General features: G+C 39.3%; 1 protein-coding gene across 3 annotated transcripts in view; it reads left to right on the top strand.

Moving 5' to 3' along the window:
- Nucleotides 1-577: 577 nt before the first annotated feature.
- LOC134222215 (uncharacterized) overlaps nt 578-22,619 on the top strand; it is an 88,291-nt gene continuing 66,249 nt past the window's right edge. The window contains exon 1 of one of the 3 annotated variants that reach the window (XM_062701367.1): nt 578-1,746. In XM_062701367.1, the coding sequence (XP_062557351.1) occupies nt 1,724-1,746 (23 nt within the window). In that variant the 5' untranslated portion in view covers nt 578-1,723. Of the gene's footprint in view, nt 2,451-20,143; nt 20,297-22,619 lie in introns of those variants that run through there. The other 2 variants (XM_062701370.1, XM_062701363.1) reach the window with 2 other exon arrangements.

Raw genomic sequence — 22,619 nt, 5'->3', positions numbered from 1 at the left:
ATTTTAGCACCGCCTTAGCCTCACACTTAATCCAAAGTTGCTTTTGATGCTGCCGAACAAAAAACCTTCACCCTGACCGATTCTAAAGAAGATTCACCGTACCAAACTACAGTCGGCAGGGAACCACACATTCAAAAAACAGAAAGAAAAACATGCTCGTTGCTGGCGCGACGGCATCTGTAAACGATCCGCTATGCCTCCCTACGGCCGATTCTATTTTGGTCCCCTGAACTAAAGCCAAATTAACGCAACAACGAAAGTCACAAAGAAAGAAATAGGCTAAGGTCTGGGTGGGAACGGAAGGCTAAACTCACCACGACCGGATCGATCAATCGTACATGTAGTTTGAAGCTGAGTGTCCGAACGCAGCCATTCATTCGCCTTCCCATTCAAAACGGGAAAGTGAGGTGCGGCCCCAAGAATGTGTATCACCACCACTGCAGTGCGCACCACACCGTTGGTTGGTGGTTGGTTGCTTGGTTGTCGGTTGAGCGAAGGGATACTCGTATGGAAGGTGCGCTGTACCTGAGATGGATGGTCGTTACCTCGCACACCCTAAATTCCACTGTGTGGTGCGTGCGTGAGAAGGCGAAGGTGGTTTATTTTTGTTGCTTGTTTTGGCGAGAACTTTTTGAGGGTCAAGTCAAGCTGCAGGGTAGGGTGCTGCTGCAGACGTAGGCAGGTAACTACGGTTGGCAGAGTAAGTTGTGTTTGCGCCTTGGGAAACTGCGCATGATGCAAATGCAGCTCCCGAGAGGTGAATGACGTGATTAGTGTATAGATGTCGGCTGGTCTGTTATTGGTGAGGTTTGAGTGTGTGCAAAGCAGGAACTGTGGATGGCAAGGGAAGAGCAGCGATCCAACAGGTGGGGGAGCAAACCTGTGCGCAAAGTCAGTTAGTCGAAGTTAGTCAGGCAGCGAGCAGCAGCGGTGACAATGGCCGAAGAAGTGGCCATATCGACGTGGAGAATTATGACAAACAAATGAACAAAAGGCAGCGGAAAGTGTGACAAATTCCTAGCGTAGAGAATAGTGAAATCGGTGGTGTGGAAATTTGCTCGATTGAGCCAAAGAATTAGTGGAAATTATCGATTTTCAAAATTTGTCATAGTCACAGTCAGAAGAGTAGATTAACGCCATTTCACCAGCAATTACCAACACAAGCTTAAAACTGGATTCGTCGAGTAGGGAAGAGACATTCAGTGCTGCAGCATACGACGGATACGAGACGACGACAGCCGCAAATGGTTGGGATCGTGAGCCCGTCCGACGTCTTAGCTGGTGCGATTAAGCCCAACTCTCCGCCACGTTCGGCTTAAAGCAGCATATCGCGGCGATGATGGAATGAATGTTGAGCAGGGTGGGTGAACAACCAACAAACCAGGGCGAGTGAGTGAATGAGTTTGGTTCGAATAAAGCCATGATGATCGGTGGTTGTGGCAAGCGAGAAGGAGTCTGAAACTCGTTTGAAAGCCGAAGTAAAGATAGTTTAGTTTGCGCGTTCGGCTACAACAGATGTAAGAAGTGTCGAGCTCCGGTGGTTCCAGTTCGTACCGAGTATCAGGCAAGTCAGTGGCTCCCGGGAGTATGCTTGTGTAGAGCGGAGTGTTATGCTGCCATATATGAAGAGAAAGAAGATAAAGTTCATAAGAAGAAATAAAAATAAAATTATACGGCGAGGGGCCCGACTGCCGGTATGCTGAAGGAGTGAATCTACATCTGGATGGTGCCCGCTGACGGAAATCGGTGCGTATACGGTAACTCTACGGTTTCTTTTTTACCTCTCTTGCTGTTTGCTACGACGGCTGCTGCTACCTTCCCAAGCCCAATCATCCAAAGCTGCGACGATGATGACGACGAGTTTGAACTGTGTGTGATGTGGTTTGGTATTACCTGTTAGCTGGTGGCAAGTGACACGTTTAAGAAAATTCTTTCATTAGCCTATTAGATTTGAATACGCTGGAATCTGGTTGGAAAAAGGCTTCAATCCGGTGGAATCCTGCGTCCAGGCGGAAGTGTGGTGATCGCGCGCGTTACGCATTGTTGCGAATTTGAGAAACAGGAAGCAGTGTGCGTATTTCGGGTTAATTTGAATTACCTACGTGACAAACAACTAACAGCACCAGAAGAGAAAGTCGTCATCTTAATTGCAGTGATTCAATAGCCGTGAATGTCAATAAGAATCAACAGTCAGGGGTTTCAGTAATTAAAAAAAAGTGCGAATATCTTAATGTTGAATCACAAAGTAAACTCCAAATATGAAGTTGTTTGGAACTTAAACTGCAAACGCGAAGATGAAGCCAAAGGGGAAAATGAATCGTAAAATTAGCGTGAAAAAGATATTAAATAGGCCAGTGACTCTCTGGTTAAACACACTAAGGTAGCAGCATGTACGGTCACATCGATACCAGTTTGAATGGAATGTTTCATGCTTACACAGAGTGAAAAAGGTAGGTTTAAGTATTCATATGTGTTCACCAGTGGAGCCCACGGTGGAGACCCACAAGAGCCAAAGAGTGAGGGTGTACGATGTTTTTTTTCGGAATATTATTTTCCATTAAACTATTTCAAAATATGTGATCGAACAGTTTTTGGCGACCAGAAAAGTGTTTTTGTAAGAATATTGAGTCTTGAAAATTTAAATCATCCCGCAACAGCTTGTTTGTCGTCGACTAATCACCACGACTGCAGTAAATTCATAAAAGATCCTGGTGATTGAATTTAAGATGCTCTTCAATATCCCTTTCTTCACTGACCATCGATTCCAGCAAGAATCCAGAAAATCCGTAGATTATTTATATAAGTTTGTGGTTTCCATCAGAAGATTAATGAATTATTCTGCAAGTTTAGGAAGAAATTTAAAAAAAATCAACTTTTAGAATTTCCTTTATAAATCTTATGTCGCAAAAGTTTGAAATAAATAAACATAGCATTGTTACGGCGTACAATGCTAGGCTGGACACTAGTGATACTCATGTTGTTCTTTTGAAATTCCTATCCAGATTGCTATCAGAAATCAAGGTGGGTATGATCCTTGATTTCAATCCAGGACAAGAATCACAAATTGATTGCATGCGAATTACTACTCTTGGTCACGCCTATCTTCACAGTAACTTTGGAGAGGAAAGAAGTGTTGATGTAGTACTTACTTAACGAGAGGCCCCCAACTCAGTGACACCCACATAAGCACCACGAAGCTGGATATTTGGGAAGGTATTCGTTGGGTCAGGATTTGCCTGTAGCTGACAATGTGATCATAGCAGATTTTACACCGTAAAAGTTTGAATTTTGTTTACTCTGTAACCCATGATCCGACATTTTGGAACCTTTCTTGGTCCTGTTTGAATTAATTAAAATGGTTCAGCCTTTCATTGTCATAAGTGTCCTTCAATTAGTCAAATATTTGAGTGTTCTAAACATCAGCTAATCCGGTATCCATTATTATATTATTGTTAAAAATAACTGTTACAAACACCGGATTATTAGCACGTCAGATGTTATGTTATGTTTTAGCTGGTATTCTGACTGCACAACCGATAAACGCTACTCCGAGTCAATAACAATCAATAACCACCTCCACCATATGTGTAGGCTTTCAAGGAGAGAAACAGCTTAGGCCAATTTGACAGCCTTCCGTTAACTCAAGGAAATCGAATAAACATGAAGTAAGTTCGAGAGCTAGCTCATTGTGTAGTACCAGCTTTCATGATTGAAAGAGTACTAACAGCGTTAAAATGTGTCAAAATACACAGAAAATGTATCAATTAACAAGAGCTACTGTTTGTTTCATTTTTGAAAACATGCTTCAAGATCAATATTATTATACAAAAAATACTAAACATTTCCTTTGGAAATTGCTCCAGAAAAACATTAATGATCTTCTGCGGAAAGTTTTTCATAAGTTTGTCAATACACTTTTCCACAAAATTAATTTTAAAGTTCTATTCGGAAATTTCTATGTTTATTTATCCAAGAAATTACCTTTCAATTTATTTTGCTGAATTCCTGCAATCTTTTGGTATTGCTGTACACTCTGCAATGCTTCAACCAATCATTTTGAATGTTTTATTTGTTCTAAGTCGGACTTCAACCACCACTAAGTCTCTGGTAATCAGCTTCTGCTCTATTTAAACGCGTTGCTCTAGCGACGGTATTTCTGAAATACAATTAAATAAGCATTGTGTGTGCCTCAATTTGTTGAGATTTATCAGTTTTTTTGTCTTTATTGAAGAGGCTTAGTCCTTGGCTGGCTCGCCTCTTAAAATTTATCAGTTTATTTATCTCTAAATATTCGTTAGGTATAATAAACTCTGAAACACAGTACAGTCTTGTTAAATACGATCCATATCAATATTTTTCCGTACTGATCACGAATTTGACAGAAGAGTCTTTCATCATTTCAAATTAATTCATTTCTTAACCAACGAATGAATTCAGTAACCTAGAAGTTGGATGTGATTCGAAAATCTTCATTCACTGAACAAACAAAAGATTTTTGTTTCGACAAACGATTGACCTAAGGTAAATTACTCAACACCCAACCGAACAGTAAAGGAGCTAACAATTTTCGAATACTGTATCAATGCTTGTTACTGATACAAAGATACTAAGCTGCACTTACCTTACCGATATTGCAATCATATATACACTCGCAAACTCCGATTATTTACCTCAATTATGAACGGTCTACATGAAATGTGCGAAAATATTCTCTGCTTGGATAATTATCTAACACTCACAACACATTCGAATTTCTACTGAAGCAAGGAAGAAAAATGCCAATCGAAAAAATCGGCGTCCGATTGCATCGATTACTATGATCAAACGATGCTTCTGCCTTTTTGCGAATACTTGAATAAACACAATCACTCTATCTTAAAGTAGATTTTTTTAACCTAAGTTGATAAAACATGCAATCTGCTTTGTCTTACACTCACTTAACGATTCATACTTTAACATATTTATTATTGGATTAATGCAACTAATAACATAATGGGGCCCTCCTTAGCCGTTCGATAAAACGCGCAGCTACAAAGCAAGACCATGCTGAGGGTGGCTGGGTTCGATTCCCGGTGCCGGTTTAGGTAATTTTCGGATTGGAAATTGTCTCGACTTTCCTGGGCATAAAAGTATCATGATATACGAATGCAAAAATGGTAACCTGGCTTAGAAACCTCGCAGCTAATAGCTGTGGAGAGTGTTAGAGTGTTAGAGTGCTTAATGAATACTAAGCTGCGAGGCGGCTCTGTCCCAGTGTGGGGATGTAATACAAATAAGAAGAAGAAGAAGAAGACCTTCCTAATGATTTTTTTTTCAATACATTTTATGATGCACGAGAAAGGCACCATCGCCGCTAGGTGGATTAATCTGGGTTAAAATGTGTGAAATCGAATAAATGAATATATGAACAATTCTATCACCTGTATGGGGAAGAGCCGTTTGGCCGAATACCATTCGGCCGAATGCCATTTGGCCGAACAGACCATTAGACCGAAAGAAATTTTAACCGACAGGGTCATTTAGCCGAAAGAGTCATTTGGCCGAAAGGGTCATTTGGAATAGGACATTTGACTGAAAAGGTCATTTGAAAAGTGAGAAATTAGGAGTGAGAAGAGGGACGTATCAATTCTCATTCCTAATTTCTCACTTCTTACTGTAAAAAGTGAGGAACGTGAAGTGCGTCTCACTACCCACTTCGCACTACTCACTACCTACTTTGCATTACTTACTTGTCACAGTGAGAAGTGAGAAATGAGGAGTATGAAGTGAGATGTTTCACTTCTCAATCCTCATTTCTCACTTATTGCTGTGAAAAGTGAGAAGCGCAAAGAGACGTCTCACTACCCAACTCGCACTACTCGCTTTTCTCTGTGATAAGTGAGAAATTAGGAGTCAGAAATACTGAGACGTCTCACTACTCACTTCACGCTTCTCATTTTTTACAGTGAGATGTGAGAAATGAGGATTGAAACGTCTCACCAATCACTCCTCATTTCGCACTTCTCACTGTTAAAAATGAGAAGCGTGAAGTATGTAGCGAGACGTCTCACTACCCACTTCAAACTACTCACTTTTGAGAAGTGAGAAGTGAGGAGTGATAGGTAAGACGTCTCTCTTCTCTCTCCTAATTTCTCATTTTTCAAATAATCCTATCGGTCAAATAAACCTTTCAACTTAATGACTATTTCGGCCAAATATTCTTTCGATCAAATGACCCTTTCGGCCAAACGACCCTTTCGCCCAAATGACTCTTTCGGCCAATAGACGGTTTCGGTCAAATGAACCTTTCGACCAAATTACCTTTTCGGCATAATGACCCTTTCGGAACTACGAGCCCCGCCACTTGTCAAAGTATACTTTTATATTAAAGATCTCTCATGTAGGTAATCTACAGCGGGAATAATGTTTATGATGTACGGGGCTATAAAAAGAAACGTTTCACCTATAACAAGGATCTTAGCAAAACGAGTCGAATCGTTATGATTCGAAATTCGTGACTTCAGTTTTTAGACATGTCGAAAGTGTAATAGAATTCTTTTATTATTTTCTATTACCTGAAAATAAGGTAATATTAAAAATGCTCTGTATGAAATGAGGAACATAAAAAGTTCTTCTAAAATAGCTGAGGATTGAAACTATAAACACTGTAACAGTTTTACCAGGTCCTGTGTGTTCGTGTTGAAGAGCACATGTTTTGTGTTTAGTGTGTTTAGGTTTAGTGACATGATTAAACTTTTGGTATGGGTTGCACATTTACACAGGTAAAGACATAAAGGGTGTACAGAATCAAATTGCATCACTTGGAACTACTCGCCAAAAATAAGTTTATTAACAGTACAGTCATGAAATTTTCAGGTACTGAATTACAATATGTAAGCTTGATACATGCATAACTATTTCAATTTATTTCGTAATGTAGCCAACAAAAAAAGTTACCGCCTGAGACCTCCCTATGTCGATGGTTTCCTCAGTCCCTTCAATCTACATACATTTGGGCTTTCTATATTTCGATAACCTTCCTATCTCGATATCTCTCCATTTCGATGGGTTCTGATCATATTTTGTTCAGGACTCACTCTCCTTATGTCGATATGTTCAAATTTTTAGGATACTAGACCATCTTTGGACAACAACAAACACATCAACAATAAGAAACGCCATTTGTTTTGTTGTCGTTTTTCATAGCAACGAGCTTTTTTTTTTGAATCTAGTACCCATTTCAATTTTGCTTCCATTGCTCGATCTCTCCCTATCTCGATGGTCCCTTCGATATCGAGATGTGGAGAGGCGACTGTAATACAAAATTATGAGATTTTTTACAATGATTGTATTGAAATCTACCAAATTTGTATATGCCATAGTTTTATACAAATTTTACAAAGTTTTTATGCAGAACTCTAATTAAATCAGCCATTCGCTGGTTGGGTGTCCACAAATTGTAACGTTAAAACGTAATGAATCAAACACAAAACATGAAATAGACTCACCGGATAATAAATTGCATCTGGATTAAATCCTACGGAAGCTCGTGAGGCACAAAACACTTCTACAGAACTGAAGCACAGCACACTTTGTTAGGTATTTTCCCAACGTGCTGGGACCAAGGCTGGGACGGTTTTATGCATTTTCTCCGCATTTCATGGAGAAAAATCTGCAAATAATATTTAGTTAGTTAGGCTAAGCAATTATCTGAGCTTGATAAAAACAATAAATAAACAATAAACACAATCTTTAATCTTTATAACCTCTCAATCCAGCATTTTCTTAGCAATCTTTATAATATGTTAGAAGCTGTCTATATACAAAATCTGTTTGAAGAATCTTCAAAACCTTCTCTAAATGTTCTATCGAATTCCTTGAATTACTAATTACCTGTTTCGAATTCCCGAGCTGGTCTTGTAGATCAACTTCTGCTTCTAAGAAGCCTACTTGAGTACTCAAACACCCATAGCCCACTATTGTTCAATCATGTAACGTTTATAAAAGCAGAATGACTTAAGGTCCTGCACTCCTGACACTCCTGACGGAATCCAAGTTTAAAAGTGCTCGCGTTTTCGAGGGCACACCACTTGATTCAGAGGCGGCGCACAACTGTCATTTTTGTTGATTTAGCTTTGCTGCGTCGCAGCATGCGTGAAATAATAAAACTGACAGTTGTGCGTTGCTTCCGTATCGAGTTCCGTATCGAAAACGCGAGCACTTTTAAACTTGGATTCCGTCAGGAGTGACGGAGAGAAAGTTGAAAAATTGTCAAAATGCAATGATTTTATGAGCATGAACATGAGCATGAGCATGATTGACCGCCCACGGTTGCTACTCCGTTATTGCCAGGTCAGCTGTAATTACACAGAGAACCAACAGATGGTGTTTGGGACTAACATCATCTTCAATGTGTAAGAACTGGTGACCCTACATTAAGCAATACCAGCGCCGGCCGTGTCCGAATGCAGGTCAATTGGGGAATAGGAAGGAAAATGTTCACGTGATACTCGCTTTAATGAAAGTCGACGAGTCATCTGCACTTCCACGAGAAATCACTGGGATGTTGGATATATGGGGTAGGGCGTGTGGCAGGGTTCGTTTTGGTAAACGGTATGCCGTTTGTATCGTGTAGTTTGATCGAGGTTAAACAACAACGCAATCAAACGTAAACATCAATCATCAGATATTATTAATTCAAAACGATATACCGTACAATATCCTTATCCTTATTCCAATCGGTGTCCAATTCAGTTGACGCAATGGCTGCTTAAATAACCGAAAACCAATCTTGAACCTTCCTATGGCTACGTATGCATGAATTGAAATGAAAAGAAACATCAATTTTAACGATTAACAGCGTAAATTTAAATAAATTTTGTCGGGCTCTATGGCAGCAACCACTTTGACCATTTTCTTTGTTTAAAACTGCAAATACAGCTGTATTACCAATTCGTTGTCTGTATCTTACCAGTTCAAGAAGTAACAAAAAATATATTATTAAATGAAAACTTGGCCGGTATAACTAAATTTAAAAATATCTACTCTTTCTTTATTCCTTATACTATGGTTCTATGGGTGTGAAAGATTGATTCCAAGAATTCCGCTCATAAGAATATAATTTTCAGAGCAAAACAAGTTAGATGAAGCCATAGGAATGGTAAGTGGGCTTCGTGGCCAATCGTCTAGACGCATAGGCTATGGAGTGTGGGTTCTATCCCCGCCCCGGTAAAGAGGAAACTTTTCGTGACCAAAAAATTCTCAACCGGTCCACTGGGTGTTATATGTCCTGTCCGTTGTCTAGGTGTTCCTGTCTTTATAAAACTTGAAAGTTTTATCCGGCAATCAGCCAGGCCGAACAGAACCCCGTTTACGATTCTAAATCTGGCCCGACTAATTGGTAGGTATACAAAGTCAACAGCACTACACTCTTATGCAGTGCAGGGTATATGTTTTGTTAATATTACAAAGTAAGAACCAGAACGTGCTCACCAATTTTGTAGGTCCGTCCGCTGTTTGTCATCAAAACGCATCAGAACCCTTCATAAAGGACCAAAAAGGCACTCCCGCTAAACATCCGCAAAATAAGCACCAGCCACTGAGCAATGAGCGTATTGGCCCTTTTTCACTCCGCGCTGTACTAGCAAGCTGCTTATAGTAAAACCAGCTTATATTTTTAAAAGTAAACACTGGACACACCAATGTCGTCAAGAAACACGACCACCCGCGATGCCATGCCTTTCCATTAAAACAACTACGTGGTAAAAAAAAACACAATTATAGTTAACTTTTGGGAGTTATCGGCAGCCAAAACGAAAAAAAATCGCGCTGTGAAAACTTTTGACGTCCGTCCGTCGCGCGCGGCACACTTCGATCTCTCAAAATGCGATGATTTCATAAGTTCTAAAAAAGTCATCAAATTCGAACTGAAATCAATCTAGAGTGCGACGCTGCATTCAAATAAACACACATTTTCGTCGTACTTTCCGAATGAAAATTCCACGAATACCTCCCTCTTCTATTTGAATATGCTAAATATGAACTGTGAGAAAACGCGTGGCCGATGGCCAATCCAATGGTTCGATTCTCGTCCCGGCCAAGGACGCTTTCGGGTGGGAAACATACTTGGATCCTTGCACATAGTGTATCCGTCGTACTCGCCACACAAGATACATATACTCAACTTTTGCGCATAGGAAAGCTTTCAATTTAATAACCATGGCAATGCTAATAGAACACCAAGTTTGAGCATGAGCATGAGCATGATTGACCGCCCACGGTTGCTACTCCGTTATTGCCAGGTCAGCTGTAATTACACAGAGAACCAACAGATGAAGTTTGGGACTAACATCATCTTCAATGTGTAAGAACTGGTGACCCCAAAAATAAGCAATACCAGCGCCGGCCGTGTCCGAATGCAGGTCAATTAAGGAATAGGTAGGAAATTGTTGACGTGATACTCGCTTTGATAGAAGCCGACGAGTCATCTGCACTTCCACGAGAAATCACTGGGATGTTGGATAAATGGGGTAGGGATTGTGGCATGGTTCGTTTTGGTAAACGGTATGCGGTGTATAGCGTGTAGTTTGATTGATTTTAAACAAAAACACTTTTGAACGAACACTAATTATTTTAATTACCGACCGCACTAAGCAGAACAAAATTTCGATGACCAGCCGATCGTTCTGCTTACTGAAAAAACACGACCGGACGCGATTCAAATTTTTAATTTCTGATTAATTAATTCACCCGCACAAAGCAGAACAAAATTTCGATGATCGGCCGATCGTTCTGCTTACTGAGGAGACAGGACTGGACGCGAAACAAACTTTCACTTTCTGATTAATTTACACACCCGCACAAATCAGAACAAAATTTCGAAAACCGACCAATATTGGAGAAAACACGACTGGACGCGATACAAATTTTCACTTTCTCGCAATGCACTAGTCGAAGAAAACTGATGAACTACGCAGGAGTAACTTCAATAATTCCCGTACGATTCTGCAGTTGGGGTATAATGACCAACAGTGAACCCTCAACCAATAGTGGACCCTCCAGCCATGTTTGCATTATTACAGCAAATTACATGCACACATTTAGCTATGAAACCCCATTGGGAGAACCTACCTTACAGTCCTAGGATTTGACTACATGCATTGGAAATGCCATAGAAAGCAAAATTAGATGATCTTTCATTCAATTTTGTAAAAAATGAGCACAAGAATGTCCATTATAGGAATATTTTGGAGGGTCCATAATAGGGAAGCAGAACGTCCCGAAACGGAACCTGAAAATCAAATGAAGTGTCGACTATAAGGAAGCAATTTCCTATTATGGACCCCCAGGGGGTCTACTATAGGGCGAATTCAGTCAGACTTCAAAATGTTTATTTCAACGAATAACGTCATATATTTGAGTGGCTTATGTATATATCGTGAAGAGGAGATGCAGAACTTGTTATTAGATATCAATCGGAAATAATGTTGAAAATTTCTACTCCTTATGACAGGAAGATGAAAATTCCGCTACTAGGGGGTCCACTATTGGTCATCTTACCCCAATTATGGTGATTGGTGACAATGACAACAGCGATCGCGAAGAGCTGCGCGAGGAGCTGAAGGCTTCCCCAACCTAAGCCAAACCTAACCATCTAATTCCATCACCACGAATGCGACAACTAGTCGTCGCTACTCTATCGTAGACGGTGAGTCGCTGCATGTTAATGTTCCATTCCATACCAATAGCGACAGTAGCATCGCGTGTGTTTGGGGGATCCGGATTGCGGGTGTTTTGCACATGGGATGCACAGGATTCCCAACTAACTTTTATAGTATGGGAACCATTCAGACAATTCAGCTCATCCCTAGCTTCTTAAGACATAAACTAGTTGTATTCCAGCAATTTTATGCATTTAAGGCAAAACACTAAATTTTGAAGTGAAATTTGTATGGCACCTTCACAAATGTTCCCAACTGGAAATACATACAACCAAATTCATGATTGTATCACAGAGCAAAGCTGTAATTAAGTAGAAACGATTTATCCAAACAAAGCTGCTCATATTTTTGAGACGTTACAGCACAAACTTAGTATGAGGACACTTGACCTGAGCAATTCTGTATTGTATCCGAGCATTGTAAGTTGGTTAGCCGAGATTATTTTTATTTAAATAATTAGGATTGTATTATTCCGTGGCTGTGTCAATCAATATAAAATCAGAAATAGAACAGGATGAAGCGCTAAACAAATATATCCAAATATTGTTTTCGTTGTGTTAGCCTTACTCATATTTTCTCTAATTGCTTATTGTTGCATACTTTTTTGTTACGATTCACTTCATTCTCCCCTAATTTCTTAAAACATAAACCTGTTTTATTCCAATAATTTGTATGAAAAATAATTATTAAATATAGATTAATATATGTATAGCAGCACATGCGAAACGCTGAATTTTAAATGCAATGTTCATGATACTGGGGTATTAAATACCCAAGTTGTTCTGTGAAAACCGGTCGTTGCGTATGGTATGGTTGTCTGAGATCAAGAATTACTCAATGAGCAGAATAAGGATTATATCAGTTACTGGATCAATCAATATAAAATCAATTTCAATAGGATGAAACATTCAACAATTTTTTTTAACTAGCATACATTAATACAGGTTTCGTTTTAATCATTCCTAATAATACTTTTATTCGTCGCTTACCTTGTGCCTACTTGAAATTATCTTCCCTTTATTAATCAAACAAAGCGTTTTACCACCAATCCGATTGCTAACAATATGTTAATAGAACACCAAGTTTAAAAAGAATACAAAGTCGTGAAAAAGGCAATGCTTTCTGTGAATGAACGCATCTGGCCGGTATAAGGCGAGGTAAGGAGATGAAGCTTTCTTTAAATGAATACAAATGCTCTGTATGATAAAGCATCAGCGCGGTTTAATACAAAGGGGCAAGATGTTTAAAAATCGATACTCATTGCTCAACCTTCCGTGACTCGCCCCGATGTGAAAAGTACAACACTTTTGAAAAAAGCACGCTAGTCGTTTACTAGAGCGGCGGGACTCTGTAAGATATCCAGAATTATGAGAGTTCCGGAAGGTGAAGAAGGGATCTCTTAAATGTTTTCCACATTCTGGTCAAATGTGCCTAACATCAAATATCACATATCACATTCATCCTTATTGCGGACAAACACCTGCTCCCCAAAAGGGAAACTCATTTGCCTTTGCCTTAAGAAGAGACCGCATCTATCATTTCCTTACTTGGTGAAAATGCCTTATTTTAAAGAATGAAGCACATCCCACATTTCCTTTTTCCGGGAAGATATATTAGATTATTTTATTGTTTCATTATTCCGGGAAACAAGCCAAACAAGTCTAATCTACAACAAATTAGCCAAGTGAGAATAAATTATTTTAATTTTTTCGACAAATTTTTGTATGAGTCACTTGAGGGATCAAGTGTCTCCTTATTGAGTTAACAACTTAAAATCTGAATATGTATCCTAAAATTGTGGAGTAATTTTTACATTTTTTCCAGTGCAAATCATTTTGTACGCGTATGGCTTCGTGCTGTTGAAAAACTGTGGCATTTGGTCAGTGACATGAGAAGTTACTCAAATTTTGCGTGGCCTCTAAAAAATCTCTAGGATGGTCCAAAAATACAAACCGACCTGCAAACTTGGTACAGTTGTCAATTCAAAAAATAAGTCACTACATAATGATCCTTCAAGAAGCTATGCGAGGCAAGACATAACACTTATTGTTCTTACAATTGTCAAAGGAGTTAAAAATTACCTTTCTGTCTACCGGTTTCGGGTGCGATGTTACCCATCTTAAGGACATTGTTCGACTGGTTACTTTTAGGTTTTGTACATCTTTCGTACACGTCATGTGAAAGGAGAGGCTAATGCATAGCTGTGTTTGTTAAACTGCAGAGGCAGGACATGATGGGAGGATCATCTTCATTCATCAATGATTTTTTGGCGTTGGTGGTGAACATTGATTCCCAAGAGTTGAGGTGTGATGGTTTTCTGATGGATTTGATGCGTTTCGCGCTGTTCCAATCAATTTTAAGATTGAGTACGGCCGTGTTTGCAGCCACGCTTGACTCGTTCGGTTTATTGTGTTCTACGACGTTTTTGTGTTTCTTTAGGCGGGTCTTCACTTTTCGGCGTGTTTTACCGATGTAAACGGCTGGGCAATCCTCACAAGGAATTTAATATATTTCTGATATGTCATCTGGGGGTACTTTATCTTTCAGGTTACAGAGCAAGTCTCGTAAAGTGTTATCACTTGTATGGACTACGTGTAGCCCTTGTCGTAAAATGGTGGATTTTATCGGATTTGTCAACTTCTGATAAAAAGGCAAGTTTATTCTGAGCGTTTCTTTTGTTTCTGGTATGAGTGTTGTGACATTCTGTCGTAAATTTTTTGCGCTTCGTAACGCTTCACGGCAAATGAGCCTTCCAAATAAACGAAAGATTAAAAAAATTTGCGCTTGTGGTTGCAAAGAATTTTATTCACAAACAACTTGTCATAGGGCTATTATAGTATAGGGATCATAAAAATCATGTCCAAGACGTTTGATCATTTTTTTAAAACTACCCGACCAGTTAGTCATAACAAAATTTTAGCACAATTATATCAATATGTGTTATAAATAACAAAACTTGCAATAATTTTGTTATAAATTCTCTGTCCTAGATGTAGGAAAGAGAATTTCAAGATCCTTCTCATAACATGATTATAACATAATGTGTTATGTTCATTTCGCCGAAAAAAATTGCCTACATTTTTGGTAGATAGGAATTGGAAAAAGCAGAAGGTACCACCTTTAGTATAACTTGAACCTACATTCAAAGTTGAACCAGCTGGACAAAGTTAATTGCCTACATTATGGATAATCACAATATTTTCAAGAACATAATTTGTTATAGTATAGGCAATTTTCACCATTTTTTATGTAACACAACGAGTTATATTTTGTTCAATAAATAACACATCTAGTAATATTTTTGTTAAAACTGGATGAGATTTTGTTACAATTTTTGTTATTTTAACTACTAATGGTACATGTTTCATAACAACCGCTGTTAAAAAAAGCTGTAACTGAATAACAAGCTCTGATATAAATCTGTTACCATCTACTGGTCGGGTAGTTACAAGGTAATTATTTACAATTCAACGTGGAGGTAAAAATCTAATTCATCAACATCTACTGCATAATCACAATTTATGATAAAGGTGACATAATTTATAAATTGTTTAGGAATTTTCATTTTGCCTCTATTTGTAATTTCTGCTAGCACTGAATGGATCAAATCTTCGAATGAAAAAATACGATTGTCAATGACCATTGTTAACATCCTTTGAAGGTATGTCCACGCTGCCGTCACTCGTTGACACTCACTCAGCTTGTGTTTAATCGTCTCATCAGCTATATTGCAGTGTATGCAATTTTCACTGTCGACTCGTCTGATGGTGTACCAAAGCTGCCTGTGCTCAATCTTTTCGTTGACGAGTAGGTACCAACTGCTGCGTTGGGCGGATGTCATCTTCTTGTTACAAATATTCAACCACACTCGCTTCCAATCCACAGTTGGGTGACGGAGCTCAACCCTTGGTCTATCGGTCTGGTCTATGTGAAAGCGATGGATTTGCTCGGATGAAGGCTATGTCGGATTTGAGGTGGCAAGCCAGGATATAGTTGCAAGATTTTTTTCAAACAAGGAAGATCTGCAGGTGGAGCAGGAGGATTCGCTTGTGTAATGTAGGACCGATAAAAAGGGGTTGAGTCGATTTCCTGTATTTGGCGGTTAATTAGAAGAGCTGGAGATTTCAAAGCTATAAGCTGGAGCTTTATTCCTCCTTGATCTAGGGGTCTTGCTAGCTGTTGTATCGGTACACGCACTCCACAGAAAAGATCCCATGATGGAGGTTATTTTTGCGGTGTGTACATTGATTGGTGGTAATAATGAAGATAAATACCATACTATGGAATCTAAGAACGGATTTAAAAGTATTACCTTCTGGTGAATAGTATGCGTGCGTGTCGAATGCAGCCAAATTTGTTGTGCTAATTTACCAACTAGCGTGTCCCAATTTAGAGCGATCATACGTCGAATCGAGTTGGTAAATTTCACTCCTAATACTTTAATTTCATTTTCAGTTCTAAGTCTACGTTTATCGGGTTCCCATTCACATATCCTACATCAATGGACGTTGTTTTACGTAGATTCAGGACCGCTCCTGAAATATTCTTCGAATCGAATAAATAAGTCATGCATCGCATGTACTTTGTATTCAGATGTGGCAACAACAGTGATATCATCTGCATATGCGACGACTAAGTCATTACCGCATACACGCTCTAAAGCGATCACCAACGGGTGTAGGTACAACACAAACAAATGCATCGATATCGGGTCGCCTTGGCGTACCGATCGCTGGATTGAGAAATATGTCGTCAGATGTCCGTTTATCAACAGGCGAGAGGCGGAGGTGGACGAAATCCGGGAAAGTAGGGCTATGAGTTGATGGTTGAAACCGAGAGAGCGCATGGTTTCATAGAGATATGAGTGCCTCACGCGGTCGAACGCATGAATAAACATTGCGTTTGCCTTCGAAATCACTTCTTTTTCTGTGAGATTAACAAAAGTTCATTAACAATTCAATCCCTAAGTCATTTATACATGTTGTCCGATTAATCAGCATTGTATTCGCCCGGTAATCAAAATTAATTGTGTTAATCCTTCTGGAGAACGATACTACCCTACATTTTTATACATTAACTTTTAAGTCAAACTTCGCACAGAAATTTGAGAAGCGATCAAGATTTCGTTGAAGATTCCAGCATTGTTGGTAAACAGGGGAAGCGAGTCTCCCATGGGATCGTGTCTCCTCGCCATCCCCTACTGGTGAATTCGGTAAAAGTTATCTTTTTCTTATTGGCATTACATCCTGAACTGAGATTGCCGCCTCGCAGCTTAGTGTTCATTCTACACTTCCACAGCTATTAACTGCGTGATTTCTAAGCCAAGTTACCATTTTGCATACGTATATCATGAGGCAAGCACCATAATACTTTTATGCCCAGGGAAGACGAGAAAATTTCCCAGCCATCTTCAACATGGTTTTGCTTTGTAGCCATGCATCTTACCGCACGGCTAAGGACGGGAAAATGCTATTTAAAACCTAAAAATTGCAAAATAAACTATCAAAATAAATGCAAAATAAATATCATAAACTGAATGGTCTGATTACATCCCATATCATATACCCTCAACAAAAAAAGAGAAATAATCATATTCGACGATCCGTGTGTATCTCAAGAGCCATCGGAATGATTACCAACACCATCAGAGCAGAGATGCTGACGACACGGGTTGACTCGGTTGAACGCCACCTTTGCGGCACACAATCAGTCAGTTGCCTGATGGTAGGCTCCCCGGAGATCTATGACCCTTCGCTTCAGTGCGCTGTGCTCGCCGCGACAAGGTCATTGATTTAATCATCTCACACACCGTTATCAAAGCGTGAAAAACGCAGCGATCCTCATTTTCACGGCCAGCAACCACGACGCAGCGCCGCCGTTCAACCTTCACAACCGTTAGTACCTGGCTGCCTTCCCATGTGGAAAACATTGTTGTAAAAAAAAATGAGGGGCGCTTCAGAGTCACTGACACTTGTCGTCGCGTAGCTACGTTTGGTTCCCACACGTTCGTATAGTGTAAGCAGCTAACCAACCAACGGCAATATGTGTAAAGCAAATAAACAAATTATCATGAGAACCAGTGAGTTCGTCCCCGAAAGCAATAATAACGAGCACATCAGCATGACATGGGTCACCAAGTAATGTAATGCGCAAATATGTGATATGTTTTGTTAATTCGAAAAACGCGTTCGATTCTTGTCTTGTTCTGATTGGAAAAATATCCATAATTCTGAGCATATTTTGCAAATCCATTGGAAGTTCCATTGGAAGAATAGTGTTTCGGAGAACAAGAAGCAGCACGCTGTATATCAGTGCTGCTTCCCGGACGGTCAACGACGTTGTCGTTGTTATGCAACGCGTTTGCCTTATCGAGAAAGCAGCTTAGGGCACGTAACTAGGTTGCACGCCAAATTAGGGCTCTCCAGTGCAGCACATGCTGGGAATATCAAATATAGGGAAGGTGTTTACGATTTTTTAGCGGTACCATATACGTGGTTATGGGACCGCGTAAATAAGTTAATGTTTGTATAATTTAAGCAAAACAACGATATGACACAAATTTTGCGTTGTTTGAGTCAAACGAATTGTTTTGCTTTGTCAACACAGTTGAATGACTTTCAAATCAACAGCATTGAGTAGCCCTGAGAAGTTTTGGTAAAATCGATCGAATTATCATATTTCTAGTTTCTACGTTTCTGAGTAGGGGAACTCTCCCGATCTCCATCTCACTGAACATATATTCATCTCATCGTGAGCACCAAATTCGTCGCATCTTTTTGCCAACATGCGTGCTCACTGTTGAAAAAATCACAAAAATGAGAAACAAATCAAATACCTTTCATACTCAAACTTGAACTTTCCTAAATTGAACTTGCTGAGCACTAATAATTATCAATATCATGGACTTTCCAGTGGAATTCTACTTGTTTCAATTGGAAATTGGAAATAGTGTTTTTTATTTACTGGTGATTAAAGATCAGTATTGTGAATCTGATAGAGATATCAATATGTGATGTGATTTAGGGACCACGTAAGAAATTATTCAAATTCATAAATGCTGTTGTGCAGATCTTTTTGGATCCTCATAAGATTTAGGATGCCGATGATGTAAATAGGTTATTGTAAAATTAGTTTATTTTCTAATAACGTGTTATAGCTAGCTTTTCGATTCAATTAAGAATTGTTTAGTAGCAACACAAACTCCAGCTTCAGCTTACAACATCATCTTTTGTCTATTCTTCAATCGCACATCAATAACAATTCCGAACAATTATCACCCTTTCATTGGGAAGGCAACACCGCCCAATTTCGGTGAGCCCTGGTGCATCAATCGTTCGATTGATTCAATAAATCAAATCATCAACACAGTTCACTCATACCGGGGAGCCGCATCGATCGCCAATCCGGTAGCCTCGTTTAAATTTCCCCCAAATTGTCGGCAACGGACCCTAGACGCAAACGTTACGTCGTCGCTGCCTGGTTGCCGTTGCTTTATTACACCACCACCACTCGCAGGTTCACCAGTTTCTTTCAATAGTTAAACTATTAGAGAGATAATCCGACTAATTGCTTTACAACTGCACGGTGGATGGTTTTTTTCCACGCTCTAACCGTTGTCTTACAGTTAGTAGGTATATTTACGATGGCCAATTCTCTACGCTGCATAATCGCACCGCCAGCAGATCGAACAAAAAAGATCGTAGAATAATACGTCACTGCATTATTCACCTGACGAATTAGGCCCATTTAATCGCAGGCTTTTCCGTGAGCTGTAGCAGCATCTTCGCATCTTCGTAGCGTACCTGGTAGTTATTTGTTTCGTTGAAAATAATCACCTCATTAAACTCCGCGTGTGCGTACTACGACTCGAAATGCTTTGCCATAAATGGCTGTGGCACCGCATGTGAATTATTGAAAATGTGCCTACAATCTGGGATGATAATGACCAATACATAGGTGGGTATCCATTGGGAAAATGATCTAAAGCGCATCAATGCGACAATACGATCCAAAGCTCACATTTCTTACTCTTGTTTCCAAAGCGAATATGTTACAATGAAGAAGTTATCTTCAAGTGCTATTTCGATTGCTCAAAACAGAATCAATACGAAATATCTTGGAGTTGACCTTGCTAGAGTTCCACGGACTTGCATTAAATACAGGATAACATTTTGTATCAATTCATACGATTTGGAAGAACTCCGGCCACATAAGATTCATATTAGAGCTCGTATTGAACCATTCTCTCAACCACCCAAAGATAACATGCGGCGGCAGAAATAATAACAAAATGAAACAAACAGCTTGCCTCGTATACATATGTCGTGCGACGGCTGCACATACAACAGCTTTGCTTTGCTCCGTACCTACAACTCAGACAGCTGGCAGTTTTTCTCTTGATTCACTTTTGTTTAGGTCGGTCGGTTCGGTACATGGGCTTCTGTGTGACGGTTACGTTTGTGCATGCGGCCTCAGATGGTGACGGTACGCGCGGTGGCTCAATTAGCGCATTTATCGATGATAACTTGATTGGAAAATGTGGCACAATTATTTGTGTGTGTGGCGGAAATTATGATTCGATTAACCTCAAAATCGAGGTAAGGCTGAGATTCGGTGGAATATTTCCCACGCGAAACGTTAAAAGCAAACTCATGGTTTATTTACAACAACAACAACAAAAAAACAACAAGGCAGTTCATTCCGAATATTGATGAACACATTTAGTCTATCGTTTTATTGTCCATTAGTCATTATTCAAGCTTGAAGCAGCATTGCTGTCAAATCGCAAATGACACATAATAAAGCTTTTTCTATAATATTTCTACGCTCTACTCGCAAAAAGTAAGGACATCAAGGAGATTAATATTTGGATAGCGTAATTCAAGCGCTTGTTATGAAACGCTGACTTTTATCAATGGAAACATGTTTCCTTTTAAATGTATACGCTTTTAAACTTTAATGTAGACAGAACGTGGAGACGCGTGATACATTTTAGTCTAATACCGCGAAGGTGTGATTTGTTTTATTACGCATTGCAAGAAAAATTTGGAATACAGGATAATTCAAAGCGCCTCTAATGAATAATTCCCTGACAAATGATCAAAGACAGCTATTGTGAAATTTACAATGTTTTGTTAATATTTATACTTATGACATTTCGTCCTGAATCGTTCGACGCGTAATGAAAAAGCTCAAAATAAAAATATTTTACTGTACAAAAAACGATGCCTTGCAGAGTAGGAAGGTGAAATTCAGTTATATTTAAAGTTTGTGAGTTTTCGGGGCAGCAGGAACTATGTTCAAGTGCCTGACAAACCGTCCTCTGATTACTGCAAGTTGTGGGGATTGTTTAGGATGGGATTGGGTTTGAAAATGAGCTTTTTTCAATTCCTTAAAATCCTACATTGTATCCACAAGTAGGCTCTACTAAAGAGACCGTGTGCGGTCTCAAATACGCTAGCCCAAGTCTTGATGTTGGGTGCAAGGATGTTATCGATCATTTAATAATCTTCGTTCGATCATTTAGTAGTTTGTCAATAGCTCATTACAGAGGCTAAATTTCAAAATGTGTTGTATACCGCCGGAAATAAGTATAAAAACAAGCATGATTTTCATACATTTTCATCATGATTGAGGATCGATATCTCGATTCGTAGCGATTCGATTTGGCTGAAATTTTACTAGGCACCTGTTTTTAACTTGAACTTTCGATCTTTGAGTAAATTGTATACATCTCTGTTGATTTTGACCTCAAAATCTGGAAATAATTATAAAGACACCACTTTTTTATATGGAGCTCCATACAACGGAACTGTCTTTATAATTATTTCCAACAGAAACGCGTATAACCAGAATATATGCATAAATGTAACTATCATTGAATAAAAATTCAAGTCATTTTAGGCTTGTTGGCAAAAAATCAGCCCAATCGAATCGCTAAGAATCGAGATATTGACTTCCCGATATGGCCATTTTGTATGGAAACCGAGCTTGTCTTTATACTTATTTCCACCAGTGTATGGTGGACTTCTAGTGCAAAGGTTTATCTACAACTCTCACTAACAGTTCGTTGTTTCAATTTCACTAATAACGGAGCTATAGCCCTAGTATTAGTAACTTATACTAAATGATTGAAATTGTGTTATCCTTTAGCATGAGTTACTGCAATTAGCTTTTTAACTACTTCAATAGTGAAATTCGAACATTGACCTATCAGGCAGAGTTGTAGAAAAACTATCGCACTAGAAGTCTGCCATACAACACATTTTGAAATTAAGCCTCTGGAATGAACTAGTGGCAAACTACTAAATGATCGAAAGCAGATAACTAAATGATCGATAACATCCTTGGTTGGGTGGAACTTGACTCGATAGCCCGGACCTGACTCAGCGAGAGGGTGTAGGTTCAATAAGCCGCCTGTAAAACCAACCGATACGACCTATGGTATAACACGCGTAAAAACCGACTCCAGCGTTCATCGGCACCTCAAAAGAAAAGTATAATGCGTTTCGGGTTAGTTGACTCCTCTACCAGGTACTGATTATTATTAGATCTTTTCATATCTGTGTACGTCAAATCATTGGACTTCACGGCAGCAGATTTGTTGTTATGTCCATTCAACGCACACTATGTGGGATTTGTTCTATGCGGGGATATCCCCTTGATCCTAACGTTTGCAAATCAGCATACTCCTATATGAAAGGCCGTAAAGGGATGGGCGGACTCGCTGAGACACTTATACATCAACCGCGGGTACATTTACACATCACTTCGTGGTAACAAATCACATAAATGAGCGATTGCTATAGAGCGTATGCACAGGACAAAGCCTCCCTAGTTTCCTAGCATGTTCTCCTGTTTTCGAATAGAAGTCCTTAAGAGCTTCTAGAGCTCCCTCCCTCCCGAACTTCTAGTGAAATA

The sequence above is a fragment of the Armigeres subalbatus genome, chromosome 1 (assembly GCF_024139115.2).
Source record: "Armigeres subalbatus isolate Guangzhou_Male chromosome 1, GZ_Asu_2, whole genome shotgun sequence".
NCBI lineage: Eukaryota > Metazoa > Arthropoda > Insecta > Diptera > Culicidae > Armigeres > Armigeres subalbatus.
This window is presented reverse-complemented; position numbering and strand designations above follow the sequence as displayed.